This window comes from Halichoeres trimaculatus, unplaced genomic scaffold (genome assembly GCF_033239565.1).
Source record: "Halichoeres trimaculatus isolate MK-OKI-2021-1 unplaced genomic scaffold, fHalTri1.1 fHalTri1_scaffold_23, whole genome shotgun sequence".
NCBI lineage: Eukaryota > Metazoa > Chordata > Actinopteri > Labriformes > Labridae > Halichoeres > Halichoeres trimaculatus.
In genome coordinates, this window is record NW_027437201.1 from 10002710 (window position 1) to 10018420 (window position 15711).

Consider the following 15711-nt stretch of genomic DNA (forward strand, 5'->3'; position numbering starts at 1 on the left):
CAGATAGTTTATTAATATACAAAGTAAACAACAGTGGATCCACTGATGAACCTTGAGGTACTCCAACACAATTTTCCCTATTTATGAGGTTGTTGCAGTCATATTTTTCCCTCTGTGCAGTACAATTATAGTTACGGTAGATATTAAATTTGATAATTTTCTAAGTAGAAGGAAAATTCTGTCTTCAGATATATACTTGTTTTCAACGACCTGTATCAATTCCCTCAATCGGGTCAAATCTTTCACTCAGTTAACACCTGGGTCCATGCCAGAGTCCAAATAGATATTTTACCACTTTAAGTATGTTATAAAGACAGCGTATTGGCCAGGATCTAAAACATTGTAAACATCCAAATTCATATATAAAAGTTTGTTCTTTTTTCAAACTAAAATATCAAAAGTGGGCCTTACAAAGACAATTTTAGCATGTTGAATCTTAATTAGGCACTGTACTTAACCCTGTAACTTTTCTGAAAACAAGAGATATGTTGGTAGTAGAATCAACCTGAAAACCAGTCATTGAAGTAACACCACCTGCTATCTTTAATTGAATCAGAAAACAACCTTTAAAATGTTTGCACATTTTTATTCAGGCAAAGAATCCTTGACATACACTGATCATTGATAAATCCAATATTCCTTTACAATTTTAAATTTCTTATATCATTATTTCATTAACTTCTTAAAAATCCAACAGTTTACAAAGACATTATAAATGGAAATATAAATGAAACAGTTTGTTGAATTATTACAATGATTATATGCTGAATAATAAAGGGAGGAAAAGCACCAGTTAAATTCCCATCAAAAGTATTGTCAAGTTGCAATATTGCACTTAGTGTAACACTTTATTACAACAATATTGCTATGTAAGACTACCAAAGGCACCATGAATGTGAGTCATACTTCCTGTTGTGTTGACAGTGATTTGAAATGTTGGAGTTCTGCAGCAGGACTGAAATCTGTCAGCCTTCAGTGTATTGAGGTGAGCTTCAGAGTCGGCTCGGGCCGTGCATCAAACAGTAGCTTTGGTTTGACCTGCGTTTGGTTTGTGTGTTGTCTTAAATTGAAGTCAGATGCAGATCCACTGTTACTCTAGAGCTTTCTGTGTGCCACAGCCGTGCCACAGAGGCTCGGGAGTGAATGGTGTGTGACATCCTTTAGGGGGTCTGTGAAAGAGTCAGGAACTCCTCCCTGGTTTTGGGGTCCTCCAGGTAAATTCCCAGCATGGTGCTAGTCACTGTGCGGCTGTTCATCTTCTGGACACCACGCATGACCATGCACATGTGCCTGCAAACACAAATAGAGTTTTAATAATAATTAACATATAGTCCCAGAAGCTAGTTTCAAACCTCTTTGCTATGAATTCTGTTAGCTAATAAGCTAATCAGCTAAAAACTTAAAGCTCGATAACCCAACTGACTCTGTCCAAAAGTTACAAGTCCTGCCTCAAAAAATATCTCAACCAAGCTGGTGATAGCCTAAATCTAAGCTCACATTGGCTCAGATCAAATAATGAGTCTAATCATCAGCCTTTAGCAAGCTCCTCACCTCTGCTTGATGCTAGCTCCTTGAGACAACATTAGCTGCTTCGAGGATTAACACAAACGAACCGAAGTAGTAGTTTACTTCTGCATTAGGTGGTTAGGATGCTAACTTTTAACAATCATAAGGACTGTTTAGAATAAAATAGAATAAAAATCAGTGCTCTTGGTTTAATCTGTCGGCCAAGAGCTAACAAGGTTGTTCAAGTGAAAAGCTAACTGTCAGTCCTTTTAATGTGATAGTACGGTTTTATGGCGCTAACACTTCCATGATGAGGTTAAAAACAATGGAAATCCAAACCAAGTTATCAGACTTTCAATCTAACTTTGTATCACTCAATGTTCATGACTTTAAAGATTAGGCTTTACATATTTTAAACAACAAATTAGCTTCTTTTTTTTTTACTCTACACGTGATACAGGCTAAATTCCTTTCTTTGCATCAGTGTTTCCCTATTTTCCCTCATAAGTCTTGCTGCAGATGAGACCCTACATCTTTCTCTAGCTCCAATAATTCATGACGAGGACAACACAGTGAGCAGAAAATCATAATGAGAAAAATATTCCCAATGAATCAATGGATGTGACATAAGCAAAGTTATTAAATCAGTAAACTGACAAAAAATGTTTGTTGACATGAAATAATTTTTCATTTATTTTCAGTTAAGTCAGACTGTTTGCAGTGTATTATTTCTAATACTCATATTATGATAATGATACAATTGTGATTAATTGTGTCGCCTTAAACAGTTGGATCCCACTGGCAACAATCTCATTAAGTGTCAGTTTGACAATGGAGAGCTATTATAAGTTGTAAAATGAAAGAATATGAATATTTAAATAAATAAATATAATAATGATAATAAAATAATACTTTGAAAAAAAAAACTTAGTTTGTAGGGAAAAATTTGAGATTATGCTGTTTTTAATGCTAATAAGGATAATGAATGTGGTGTGTGTACTTACGCTGCTTCAATAACCACAGCTACACCCTTTGGTTGCAGCGCCTCTGATATTCCTACGGCGATTTGCTTGGTCAGACGCTCTTGAACTAAACAAAATAAATATAAGGATGTTTGTTAACCAGGTTGCAATCATATTACCACATTAACAATATGTGAAGATTGTTCCTATGTTCATATTTGTCTCAGTATCTCACCTTGAAGCCTCCTACTGAAGATTTCCACAATCCTGCAGAGTCAAACACAAGCATAGCACAACGGAGTGATCACAGAGCAGACACAACAATGATTAATCTTTTGATAAATAGAGACTGGCATCAGGCCTTGTACCCTGGCCCTCACTCAGTCTGTCCAGTGGTATGGACTCTTCATCTGTGAATCATTCACCCTACACAATTCTCTGAATCTGTAGAACAAGATTCAACCCAAAAACTTGATGACTCCTGCATGTTCAGAGATGGTGTGATACTTCAAGGAGAGGAAGATAAGGGTCAGAGGGGTCAGGTTGTGATAGTAAGCGCTGATTCCTACAGGTCTGAAGGGATTTTCTCAGCAGATAGAGTTCAGATTTGTTTCTGAGTGAGCTTGATGAGACGGGCTCTGGGCTTAGACTTAAGCCTCCAGGTCAATGTACTGACACAGCAGGAGAACTCCGCCACCTAACACTAACACCAGAAGCTGTGTTAGTGTTGTATGCTGTCTGTGTGTGTTCTGTCTTACCTTGCAAGCTTGCTCAGGCCCACCACTTTTTTGTTGGGGATATACCCGATGTGAACCTGGAAAGCGAGGAGGGCGGAGGTCACACAATCGCAGCTAACGATGGTAAACATTGACAATGCAACTCACACATGCAAAGTTTAGCTTAGTGAGCAGATCCACATCATCAACAACAACAACAGGGTTAAGTTGGTCACCTGTTTGTTTTTGAGGTCAAACTAATATTTGCTCCACGTGCATTAACTTAACATCCCTTTAGGGTGACACACAAACTCACCTTGCCAAAAAATGGCACCAGGTGATGCTCACACAAGGAAAACATGTCGATGTCCTTCACAATCACCATCTCATCGTGGTCTTCATCAAATATTGCGTTGTTTAGGATGTCTAAGAAGCACACACAAACTTTGATTGAAGCCAAATGAAAAATGTTAAAAAGTAATGCAAAATGTTCATCGAGTAGAGTGGATTTAACTAAATCCCAATATATGGTGCCATTAAAGATCAGTATAAACTCTCATTAAAAACACCAAAAACACAAACTTTCAGATATTTTTTTCAGTTTCAAAGTTTTAATTTTTCATTTGCAATTCTAGTTTCAGCACATCATTCAACTACCATGTAGTAGTCGAATAATGTACACATAGTTCTCCAATTGTGGTCATCCAATTTTTTTTTGGATCCTAGCAATAAGAAATATTACTGACCCAGAAGTCCTGCATTGTTTGTCTTTTTTGTGTATTGCCTGTTTTTCTTTTTGAGCAAAAATAATACAAACAACGTATACAGGTTTTAACGCCCTCAAGTGCAAACTTTACCACCAAGATGTGGCACTTTAAAACCCTTGAACTACATCTCTTTTAACCCTTTAACTTTATAAATGCAAAAGATATGACGTCTATTTCATTTTCAACCCTTTCACTCTTCATCCAAAAAATAGATTTTTTTTTTTTTTATTTCTGTGTTGTAATTCCAAGCTGTAGAGGCAACCCAATCAGGTTTTACTCTGTTCGACGTATTTTAAATGAGATGTAGACTCAAAAGCAGCAAGTTAAAGGGTTAATTTAGTCATTTGATTTAAGATTAGAGACCTAGTCTGTGGACTCACCCTCGATGGTCTCGTGGTAGCCCTTGGTGAGGAACTGCATGGCCTTGGCCGCGCGCAGCGGTGTGCGCAGCAGCCCCTGCCGGTCCGTGTTCTCCCCGAGGTCCCGCAGGATGCTGGTGTACGCGGCCTCCAGCGCCGGTAAGCGGGACTGGTCCTCAGCTTCTTTGCGGGACGTCTCGTGCTTGCAGAGCACGGCGGACTTCTTGGAGTCCATGATGAGGTCGCTGAAGCCTTTGTTGCAGTTGAACTCCTCCACGGGGTCGCTGCACAGGCCGTTCATGACGGAGCGCTTATTGGCTCTGTAAGAGGAGGAGGAGAGGAGGAGGAGGAGAGATGAGTGCTGAAGTTGAGTAAGCCGGCAGGTGGTCTGATAGCTTCGCCTCGCGCCTGCTGCGTTTTTAAAGCCCAAACCAGCTGCCGCGTGCGCACCAGCTTCTCATTCGTCAAGGTGCAGCCCACGTCAAACGTTTAGTTTCGTCAGCTGGGTTAAATGTCATCACTGACCCCCTCCACATCCACCACACTTCTTCCCCCACAAAGCAAGCGGCCTATCATACATCTGCATTTCCCGCATCTCATCAATTGGCGCGTGTCCTACTGTACGATCATCACCGTGTCCACTCACTCCTCTACCTCAGATCGAGTTTTGATGATAAAAGACACACAGAGGTCCCTCATACACACATCTTCAGCCTCATGACTCCACGTGGGGACATGAGTTTTGTGCAGTTTGACCTATCGAGATATGCTTATTTGGCAACTTTACAGCATAAATCCAACTTTATGCGCATGACACTTTATCCATACCGGACAAGACGACGAGCTGTGCATCAAACACTGCAGACTCATTACATTTCTTAGGTGGAATATTGTTCTGTCAAATCTAGATTGATCTCTATTATTTTATCAAATAGAAGTTTTATTTCTGTGTATCAGTTTTTTGAACTCATAAAAATGAACAGAGGTAAAACGGCAAAAATCTGTAATTAATAAAAACGCGGATTTAGAGTTGCCTACTTGGAATAAATTGTAAAGAAAACTTCTGCACGGCGACCTACTGTGATGAAATCTACTAGCAGCCTGTTGCAATAGAGCCCCATGTGTTGACAAACCTCATATTTAATGATGTTCCCATTTCCAGGTCGCATGCACAACTTTGCAATAATAGAAACCTTATGTTAATAATATCAACAAACATTTTGCTTATTCAGTTACACCCAGGTCATTAAGACCCTTCAATAAGTGAAGATCATATTTAATCAGGCCCCCATAAAATGCTTCACAATGATTAATAAATAAAGAAATTGCATCCATCTACTAAATGTGTATTTGAGTACAGTTTGCTGCAACAGTAATTATATATTCAACTGAGGGATTTTTGCTCTTCAAGCATTTATGGTTGACAAATCTTGGTTATCATTTCAACTCTCATCGTCGTGTGTAAATACAAAACTGTTACAGTGCACTCTTTTGAACCAACAGTGTTCCAGTACAGTATGTCCTTACTTACTTCTGAGTACAACCTGGAGAGCAAGACACATAAAAAGGTTGGGAATAAGAGGCTGTTAAGCTGAAATGTTACTAACAACACGTACTTTAGTCATAATGAGTGCACATCTATTTTACTCTGGCATGTGTATCCCTGTATATCATGGAAGCCCTCAGTAAAATAAATAGATAAATAAATAACCAGTTGAATTGTACAAATGAGAACTAACAATTTGCTATTTTTTATAATTCCATTTTTCAGTTTCCCTTTTTTTAACTGGCCTCCATACCTGTCTGAGAAACTAAAGGAGAATTGGAAAAAAGAGATACATCGTAAGCCAACACCTACAAATATTTAAATATCCGTAATAATAATAATAATAATAATAATAATAATAATAATAATAATAATAATAATAATAATAATAAAAATAATAATAATCATCATCATAACAACAACAACAACAACAACAACAACAACAACAACAACAACAACAACAACAATAATAATAATAATAATAATAATAATAATAATAATAATAATAATAATAGTGAAAATGTTATGAGTAGCCTGAAGTGGCTAGTGGGTGGGAACACATATTTTGAATTGTTTACAGAGAGTTCTTTGGTTTTATTATACACCTTATCTGTAACTGATTTACGGTATTGCAATTCTACCTTGATAAGGACAATGGAAAGTATTTCCCTGGTTAGAGAGTAGTCAAATTAAATGACTCTTTGTTAAATGCTGTTTGTTCTCCTTTTGTTGCAGTTATTTGTGAGGCAGCTTACAGAGATGTTAGTCTAACATGTTTGCCTGCAGTACAGCCCTCCATGGGAACCAGTACAGAGAACTGACCCAGGACTTTGCAGTTCGGTGCCAAAGGAATCACCTTCAGCTCAACCCAGAGAAGACCAAGAAGCTGGTGGTGGACCTTTGAAACAAGCCTGCTTTTCCCACACCAGAGAACATACAGGGGATATCTGGTAGTCAACATTAGCAATAAACAAGATTGGTCTGACAATTCAATCACCCTTTACAAGAAGGGACAGGGCAGACTGTTTCTGCTCAGGAGACTCAGATCTTTCAGTAGGATAGGGCTGTTCTGACTTAAATAATAATGATAACAACAACAATAATAATAATAATAATAATGATTACAATAATAATAATAATAATAATAATAATAATAATAATAATAATAATAATAATAATAATTATTATTATTATTATTATTATTATTATGTTTCTGATTCGCTCCAGCAATGTATTAAAAAAATAAAAACAAAAAACAAATTAACGTTGAGGAAGTAAAAACTAAGTGACGTATTTCCGGTTGAGGTCCCACCGCTGGCGGGAGATTCCAGCATGGCGGTGCAGCCGAAGCAGAGCCTGTCCATGGACAGTGCAGCAGAGCATGGCTTTTTAAACTTTGTGTCTTCCATGTCCGAGAAACCGGACACCACTTTCAGGGTTTTTGACCGGACCGACTACTACACTGTTCACGGGAAAGACGCTTTATTCGCTGCTAAGGAGGTTTTCAAGACCAATGGCGTCATCAAATATTTGGGCTCAGGTACTCTACTGTAGCTAGCTGCGCTGCTTATCACACTTTAGGTTATTTCTCAGAGGCTGATTCAGCTGCGTGTTGTTGGTACGCTCACGTTAAGGATAAATGCGTTAGCTTTAGCTCAGCGAGGAGCACAGACAAAGCCTCATGTCTCTTCTGTTGTTGATCTGCAGGGAGTCGGAAGCTGGAGAGTGTGGTCCTGAGCAAGCCGAACTTCGAGGCTTTTGTGAAAGACCTGCTGCTGGTCAGGCAGTACAGAGTGGAAGTGTACAAGAACCACAGCAAGAGCAGCAAAGAGCACGACTGGAGGATCGAATATAAGGTGACACTTGGATTAGGATTACTGTGTTTACGAGTCAAGAGCCAGTATTAAACCTGAAACACTGAATTTATTTTGTAAAATCAGCAAAAATTGATGTGAGACCAAAGGTAAGGATCATATATTTGAATCTGAGTATCATGAATATGCAAAGGCTGCATGATACTGACTTGACAGCAGATGAAAGAAACCCATAAAATAAAGATAACTATCCCCTTCCTCAGGCCTCTCCAGGAAACCTGACCCAGTTTGAGGAGATCCTGTTTGGAGGTGGAGGTGGTGCAGAAGGTTGCGCTGGAGTCGTAGCCGTACGTTTAGCAACAGGAGCTGACGGACAGCGCGTGGTTGGGGTGGGCTATGTGGATGCTGCACAGCGGACGATGGGTGTATGTGAGTTCCCGGACAATGAGATCTTCTCCAACCTGGAGTCCCTGCTCGTCCAGATCAGCCCTAAGGAGTGTCTGTTAGTGCAGGGCGAGGGAAACAATGACGGCAGTAAACTACGGGAGGTACGGGCCATAAAATCTACAGGTTTCATGTCTCATCAATTCCCTTGAGACAGTTCCCTGATACACTTCAGTGCATGTGAACTGTCAGACTGTTTGGCCCTGGCATTGGCTGTGGTAATGTGATCAAACATAGTGGTAAGATGTAGTTTTCAGTGTGATGTTTCTGTGCAGGTGGTGCAGCGGGGTGGGATGTTGCTCTCTGATAGGAAGAGAGCAGAGTTCAGCAGTAAGGACATGGTGCAGGATCTCAACCGGCTGCTGAGGGCAAAGAAAGGAGAGACGGTGGCGAGCAACACTCTGCCAGAGCTCGACAAACAGGTGAGGTAAACAGCAGGGGTAAAAAAGTTCTACCAAGAAATCTATGGAGGACTAAAAGTGCCAAAATTGTAAATATTAATTAATGAAAAAAAATACATTTCTTAATTACATATTTATTTATTTAACTATTTATTTAATTAATAATTTATTTATATATTTCAATTTTGCACTTTTAGTCCTCCATAGGAATCAGACATCTGGTATTTTATTTTTGTTTCCTACGTGTGGTTTGGTTCTTAGGTGGCGATGTCGTGTTTGGCTGCAGTTGTGCGCTTCCTGGAGCTCCTCTCTGATGAGTCCAACTTTAACTCGTTCAGTCTGACGACTCTGGATCTGGGTCAGTACATGAGGCTGGATAACGCTGCTGTGAGGGCGCTGAACCTCTTCCAGGGGTCACCTGACGACACCAGTGGGGCCCACTCATTGGCTGGTCTGTTGAATAAGTGTCGCACTCCTCAGGGACAGCGTCTGGTCAACCAGTGGATCAAACAACCACTAATGGACAAAACCAAAATCGAGGAGAGGTCAGAGATGAAAATAAACAGATTGTGATTGTGTTGTGTACAGTGGTTTATGTCCCTCTAATTTTGTACCTGTGTGTTTGTGTTTAGGTTGGACTTGGTGGAGAGCTTTGTGTGTGACTCAGAGCTCAGGCAGACCTGTCAGGAGGACTTGCTGCGTCGGTTTCCAGACCTGCACCGTATGGCAAAAAAGTTCCACCGTCACTCTGCAACTCTGCAGGACTGTTACCGCGTCCACCAGGCTGTGAGCCAAATCCCTGCTCTCATCACGGCGCTGGAGAGATACTCAGGTACACACACAGCCTCAAATCAAACCTTTTCAGCATTTTCCACCTAGAAATGAAAAAAAAAGACTCATTAAAGAATCTTCATATTTCCCTAAACTTATTTTTGCCCTGTTCAAGATCAGTTTCTTACATGGAATCATGTGCCCTAAAATACCCATCTACATTTCTTCTGTGTGTATGTGCATGTGTCTTTATGTTGTGTGTGTGTGTGTGTGTGTGTAGGAAGCTACCAGGTTCTGCTGGAGGCTGTGTTCCTCTCTCCTCTCAGAGATCTGCAGAGTGACTTTGTTAAATATCAGGAGATGATTGAGACCACGTTGGACATGAACCAGGTCTGTTTTTTTTCACAGTCTTATATGATGATTTTTAATGTTTGCCTCAAGTTTTGTTTTGCACAGTTTGTGCTCGAGCATCTTTTCCTTAATGCTTTATTTTTCTGTGCAGGTCGATCACCATGAGTTCCTGGTGAAGGCGTCGTTTGATCCTGTTTTGAGTGAGCTGCGAGAAAAGATGGACGAGCTGGAAGAGAGTATGCAGGGGGTGCTGAACAGTTCTGCCAAAGAGCTGGGTGATTACACACACACACACACTCACACACACACAGCCCTTCTTATGCCTTTCTCTGGCCAGCGTTTGTAACTCTGTGGACCTGTCTCTCTGGGTTTTAGGTCTTGAGGCCGGTAAGACGGTGAAGCTGGAGTCAAACGCCATGCTGGGATTTTACCTGAGAGTCACCTGTAAGGAGGAGAAGAGTCTGAGGAACAACAAGAAGTTCACCACGCTGGACGTTCAAAAGAACGGCGTGCGCTTCACCAACAGGTCTTCACCTACATGTCATACCCATCAGCGTCGATTTGTGCATTCGCAGTTCACTCACACTCACTCTTTTTGTTCCTGGTGTCTGCAGCAAGCTGAGCTCCTTCAACGAGGAATACATAAAGAATAGGCAGGAGTACGAGGAGGCGCAGAACGCCATCGTCAAAGAGATCATCAACATCGCCTCAGGTGAGGAGGTGATGTCTCATCACATGACGCAACACATAAAGTGTGCGTGACATTGATTCATGAGCTGGGTTAGGAGTTCCTCAAATTGATTTAAAGTCACATTTTCCTCAAAGGTTACAGCGCTCTGAAGTCTGAGCGAAGGAGGATGACTGTTGATCGTGGTCAGATGGCATTATTTATCAAAGGTCACGAGTTACTCCATCTGATCACTCCTCAAACTCTGTGAACCTCCAGGTTACGTGGATCCTCTGCAGACTCTGAGTGATGTGATAGCTCAGCTGGACGCTGTGGTGAGTTTCGCCGTAGCGTCCGTCACCGCTCCTGTGCCGTACGTTCGACCCCACCTGCTGTCGGACGGCTGCAGACGCATGGGGCTGAAGCAGGCGCGACATCCCTGCATGGAGACGGATGCAGACACTGCCTTCATACCTAACGACATCAGCTTCCTGCAGGGAGAGAAGAGCTTTTACATCATAACAGGTGTGAAATGATCCATACACGCTACTCATGTCAAAACTGGAAGAACATGTGGCACATTTTTGGATCTGATGCAGACACATAGGCACATAGGGTAGAATTTACCTGCAGGACGAAATGTTTCTGACTTTCCAAAACAAGCTCACTCTAAAGTAAGATTTCTAAAACCAGCTCCTCACTTCATCAAACATGATGTAAAGAAAGGTTATAGGGTGGAAAAGTCACTTGTCGTAGGAGAACAGAATCCTTCTGTGAGGTTTACGTGCGTAAAAATGTGGGAACGTTGAGCTACAGTCGCAGCAGTGAATGTGAAATAGTCTCATGATACGATGGTTGGGTCTTCTGTTATCTTCAGATTTTGTGGAAGGATCAGTTCTTCATCTGATAATTGATTGATCATAACTCATACAGAGCTGCAGCGTGTAATCAGGGTGAAAAGTGTTTCTAGAAGATTATCAAAGTAAAACCAGGGGTGAGCTTTCTAAAGGTGAATCAAGGGACACCCTATTAAAATAATGGGCTGAGTCATTTTTTTTGGACAAAAAAATGAGGTTTTGGCTTGAATCATCTCTTGATGATGCTGACCATCTCTGGTAAAATCACTAAAAACTTAAAAGCTAAAATGATCATGCTCTTTAGCCCCCCTATAGGACAATGGTCTATGTCAAGAGTGTGACTAAGGCTGTTTTGTTTCTAGCCTAAGTCAAAATTTGGATTATTTAGGATAAAGTGTGTCAATTTAACAAGCTTTTATGATGGCGGCTGCTTCAAGAAGAAACAGAAACTTAAGTGCAAAAGAAGCTGCAAACATGATTCTTAAATCAGTTTCTACTGGTGAGTGATTAGGTTCACCATCATAAAGGCTAGGGTATAATGCTGTGTTGTAATTTACTCTAAATTTCACAAGTTATAGTTTAACTACAAATTTAGCTACATCTAGCTAGCTATTCCTGGCTAACCAACCTATTTATGCAACCAAACATAAATGAACACAAGACAATAATAACCCTCAAAGTTTTAAAATTAAAGAAATGTTTTTGCTTTTTGGTTGGAGATGTAAGAGTATGCCGACTCAGCCAGTGGCGATTGCTCTCAGACTGCAAGGGAAGCTCAGCTTCCCCTAAAATGTCCCCAAAACAAATGATATGTACTGCTGTGTGTACATTTCATTAACAAAATATGCGCTAGAATTTCTTCATCTTTTGTTCCGAATCAGCTACCTATCACAAGTAACTGACTTTACCACCTTCTCATTCATCCCCGCAGCATCTCAGCGCTTTAACACAGTCAGACGCTGAGCGTCTTCTGACTTCAGCGGGGAAGCGTAGAGTGGGTTGTTCCACTGTGGAAACTGGACGGTCATTGGATAAACGCTGGGCTTTGTCCCGCCCATTGGACGCTCAGCGTCTCTGGGGGTCTATGAGGCAGTGGGCTGGCCTGGACGCTGGGCTTCTGCATGATGATTGGATGATCTGTCTGAGGCCGAATCCCTTTTTAAATGACGGTGAAATGAGTCAGTCAGCGATCTTGAAGTATAACCCTCCACCGGAGCATCTTCTCAGTTTTACAGCCAGTTGTTCTGGACTGATCCGGAGGCTTTATCGATCCCCAGCGAGTTTACCTTTGTTAAAAATGACGAGTGTTGTGTTTAAAGATTCTCTCTCTTTCCACCAATAAGCAGCTACAGCTACAGCTGCGGAGCTTCCCCCCCTGTCACTCACACTTACAGCCTGTCGTAGTCTCAGGTAGCAGCTCCAGCTGCTAACAAGCTGGAACATAGGGTAGAATTTACGTTTAAATAAACAAATTTATGATGTAGGTCAGAAAAAAATTAGCTTCCCCTCCTTGACCGACCAGCAGCCGTCACTGGACTCAGTGTAGGATTGACCTGACATTTGTTCAGATCAGGCTGGAGTTATTTATGTTGAGTTTGCTTTATGAAATTAAAGGAAAGCTAAGGGTGGGGTTTCAAAAAGTTGTCAAAACTGGGTGTTGGAAATTGGTCAAGTTCAATAAAAAACAGCAAAGAAGACCTGGAGAAGAGAGGAAAGGGACTGCCTCCTGAACAATTTGATTCACCTGGCATTTGCACTATGGGATGAAAGGGCGGTTTAACCCAGGTTTTAAGTTTCCTAAGTCACACTGGAAAGTTGTGAAAATTGAAATTGAAGGCTTTTTTGGTTGAAATGATTAATAAATATCATATGCTCTGTATTTGATAATGTTTTTGTTTTTTCCCCAAAACTTGACAAAATGACTTATGCCATTGTTCTAATAGGGTGACAATATTTCTACCTTTGGCTGTAATTTAAACTTTCTTGTATTTGTATTTGTATTTTACTTAACATCATGATCCACATCTGGTCTGCAGGACCAAACATGGGCGGCAAGTCCACATTCATCCGCCAGGTAGGTGTGATCGCTCTGATGGCTCAGATCGGCTGCTTCGTGCCCTGCGAGGAGGCAGAGCTCAGCGTCATCGACAGCATCCTGGCTCGAGTGGGAGCAGGAGACAGCCAGGTGAAGGGAGTGTCCACTTTCATGTCCGAGATGTTGGAGACAGCCGCCATTCTGCGGTAAGACCTCGCTTGTCCCTTTTTTATTGTAGTTGTTGCTGCTTTTTTTAATGGATTAATCAAACATTTTCTGCCCCTGCAGCTCAGCCACGGAGAACTCGCTGATCATAATCGATGAGCTTGGCAGGGGAACGTCTACGTACGACGGCTTTGGTCTGGCCTGGGCCATCAGCGAACACATCGCCTCCAAAATCAGCTGCTTCTGCCTGTTCGCCACTCACTTCCACGAGCTGACGGCGCTCGCAGCTCTGCAGCCGTCTGTCCACAACCTGCACGTCACGGCGCTGACGACGCACAACACGCTGACCATGCTGTACAGAGTCCGACCAGGTAAACGCGCACACACACACACACACACACACACACACACACACACACACACACACACACACACACACACACACACACACACACAGGTGAGATCCACCCAAATATTCGTGGAGCTGTTCAGTCTGACTGACCTTTGCCCTCTCTTCCCTCAGGTGTGTGTGATCAGAGTTTTGGAATCCATGTCGCAGAGTTGGCCTGCTTCCCACCGTCTGTCGTTGCGTTGGCGAAGGAGAAAGCCGAGGAGCTGGAGGAGTTCCAGGAACCAGCTGCAGAGAAGTCAGAGAAGGAGGAAGAGCCCGAGGCCAAGAGACGACGCTCAGAGAAACAAGTAGGCATCAGTCTCTGGATGAGTCCGATTTAGGGCCGTGCGGAACCGCCTGACATGAAATAAAGTGCAACAGGAGAAGATAACAATCAAAAAGTTCTGCATTTAATGCATCTAATATGAGAATCATCACTTTTGATATGCTCCAGGGATTTCAGATTTATGACAGACAGAAACAGTTTGAATAAAATCACAAGACCTGATTTTACAGCGCTTCACTTAGTCTACATTTTGTGTTACAACCTCAATCCTTCAAATTCTACACATAGCACCCCGGAATGACACACTGAGAACATTTTGTTAATTATTTGGAAATTTATTTAGAAAATTAAAAGAACATAAACGGGTGCTCTGTATGCTACTGTACCTAAAAATGCATTATTACCATCAGCTTATGCCCTGATAGATAAAATAAGAAACATTAACTCTGAGTTTACATTTTCTCCCCAGAGTCTATGAACTAACTTCTGCTTTTAATACACCTGGTTAAATTAAAACCTTGTGTTAAAATTCTCCCTTTTTTTCCTAAAGGTGGGTGAAAACCTCATCCAAGACTTCCTGGAAAAGGTGAAGTCACTTCCTGCTGCCACCATGAGCGACGAGGAGGTCAAGTCTGTGCTCAGGAGGATGAAGAAGGAGCTTGTTGCTAAAAATAACTCTTACATCACAGAGATTCTCTCTCGCTGCGCTCCTGTAAAAACGGCCTGATCTTTACACTTTTCTGTGTTCACTGACCGTAGAAACCACACTAAAGCTCTTATACTGTTCTTTCCTTCTCTGTTCAGTTTGTAAAGTTTGTCCATGTTACTGTAGCTCCAAAGTTTGTCTGTAGTGTTCTTCAGTTTTTCTGCAAATGTGCAAGGAATAAAACTGGTTAACATCATGAATTTAACAGTTACAGCATAGGGCGTGAGATTATGTTAGAGCTGATCCCTTCATGAAACTATTTTCAGTTTCAATGTGAAGGTCGACCTCTGTTTTTTTTCTTTCTTACATTGCATTCTTTGAATCCTTAGAAAAATCCTGTCCTTTTGTAGAGTTACTCTTGATACAAAATCTTTCCAGTCTTAAGTAAAGTTAAATGTGTGAGGCTGCTTTATGACCTCATATCACATATGTGGGTTTGATCAAAAATGACGTTACCTTTTTGTCCTGCTGGTTTTGAAAAACGATCCTTTGGTACAAAGCCAGTGCAAAAGAACTGATCTGTAACAATTTGTGTGATGAAAACCTTTTTTGAACAATAAAAATAAAGTTACTTTAAAGTTACTTTTAGGAGCTTCTTGAGTTTTGTATCATAGAAATACTTTGCTGCAAGACTTTGATAACACTAAAGCAAACTTTTATGCAAATACTACAGGTGTGTTTCACATAATCTTGAAAGATTTCACCCTTTGGGTTCAGTGTTTATTGCGTCCCTTTTTAACTCAAAATTTTTTTGAAAAGCGGTGTAGCCCTCTGATTTTTTTTAACTCAAATTTCAGAAAAAAAAACAATGCAACCCAACGTTTCTTCCTCATAATTTTGTCGAAAAACAAAAAGTTTGCTTTTTCTTCTCCCAAATCTTACAAAACCAAGACGATTGGTGTAGCCTTTGTATTTGATCCAGAATACATTTTTTATTACACTGGCTTGGATTATTTTAATACGGGAT

General features: G+C 41.0%; 2 protein-coding genes across 2 annotated transcripts; one reads left to right on the forward strand and one right to left on the reverse strand.

Annotated features, from left to right (window-relative positions):
• Positions 1 to 782: 782 nt before the first annotated feature.
• gch2 (GTP cyclohydrolase 2) lies at positions 783 to 4730 on the reverse strand. Its single transcript, XM_074663561.1, has 6 exons — positions 4332 to 4730; positions 3501 to 3610; positions 3227 to 3282; positions 2704 to 2735; positions 2511 to 2595; positions 783 to 1290 (listed from the first exon to the last, which is right to left on the reverse strand). The coding sequence occupies exons 1-6, from the start codon at positions 4609 to 4611 to the stop codon at positions 1161 to 1163; spliced, it is 693 nt and encodes a 230-aa protein (XP_074519662.1). The 5' UTR covers positions 4612 to 4730; the 3' UTR covers positions 783 to 1160.
• Positions 4731 to 7149: 2419 nt separating this feature from the next.
• msh2 (mutS homolog 2 (E. coli)) lies at positions 7150 to 15287 on the forward strand. The gene is made up of 15 exons (XM_074662843.1): positions 7150 to 7396; positions 7564 to 7712; positions 7934 to 8218; positions 8390 to 8536; positions 8777 to 9060; positions 9148 to 9347; positions 9567 to 9676; positions 9789 to 9912; positions 10013 to 10163; positions 10252 to 10349; positions 10584 to 10829; positions 13198 to 13402; positions 13485 to 13732; positions 13885 to 14060; positions 14589 to 15287. The coding sequence occupies exons 1-15, from the start codon at positions 7189 to 7191 to the stop codon at positions 14763 to 14765; spliced, it is 2808 nt and encodes a 935-aa protein (XP_074518944.1). The 5' UTR covers positions 7150 to 7188; the 3' UTR covers positions 14766 to 15287.
• Positions 15288 to 15711: the final 424 nt, after the last annotated feature.

Excerpts from the sequence above, each read along its gene's own strand:
- gch2 (XM_074663561.1), bottom strand. The coding sequence starts at position 4,611 with ATGAACGGCCTGTGCAGCGACCCCGTGGAGGAGTTCAACTGCAACAAA. Across the intron at positions 3,283-3,500 it reads TGGTGCCATTTTTTGGCAAG|GTTCACATCGGGTATATCCC; the intron begins GTGAGTTTGTGT and ends CTCGCTTTCCAG. Across the intron at positions 2,736-3,226 it reads GGCCTGAGCAAGCTTGCAAG|GATTGTGGAAATCTTCAGTA; the intron begins GTAAGACAGAAC and ends TTGACTCTGCAG.
- msh2 (XM_074662843.1), top strand. The coding sequence starts at position 7,189 with ATGGCGGTGCAGCCGAAGCAGAGCCTGTCCATGGACAGTGCAGCAGAG. Across the intron at positions 10,164-10,251 it reads GGCGTGCGCTTCACCAACAG|CAAGCTGAGCTCCTTCAACG; the intron begins GTCTTCACCTAC and ends TGGTGTCTGCAG. Across the intron at positions 14,061-14,588 it reads GACGACGCTCAGAGAAACAA|GTGGGTGAAAACCTCATCCA; the intron begins GTAGGCATCAGT and ends TTTTTCCTAAAG.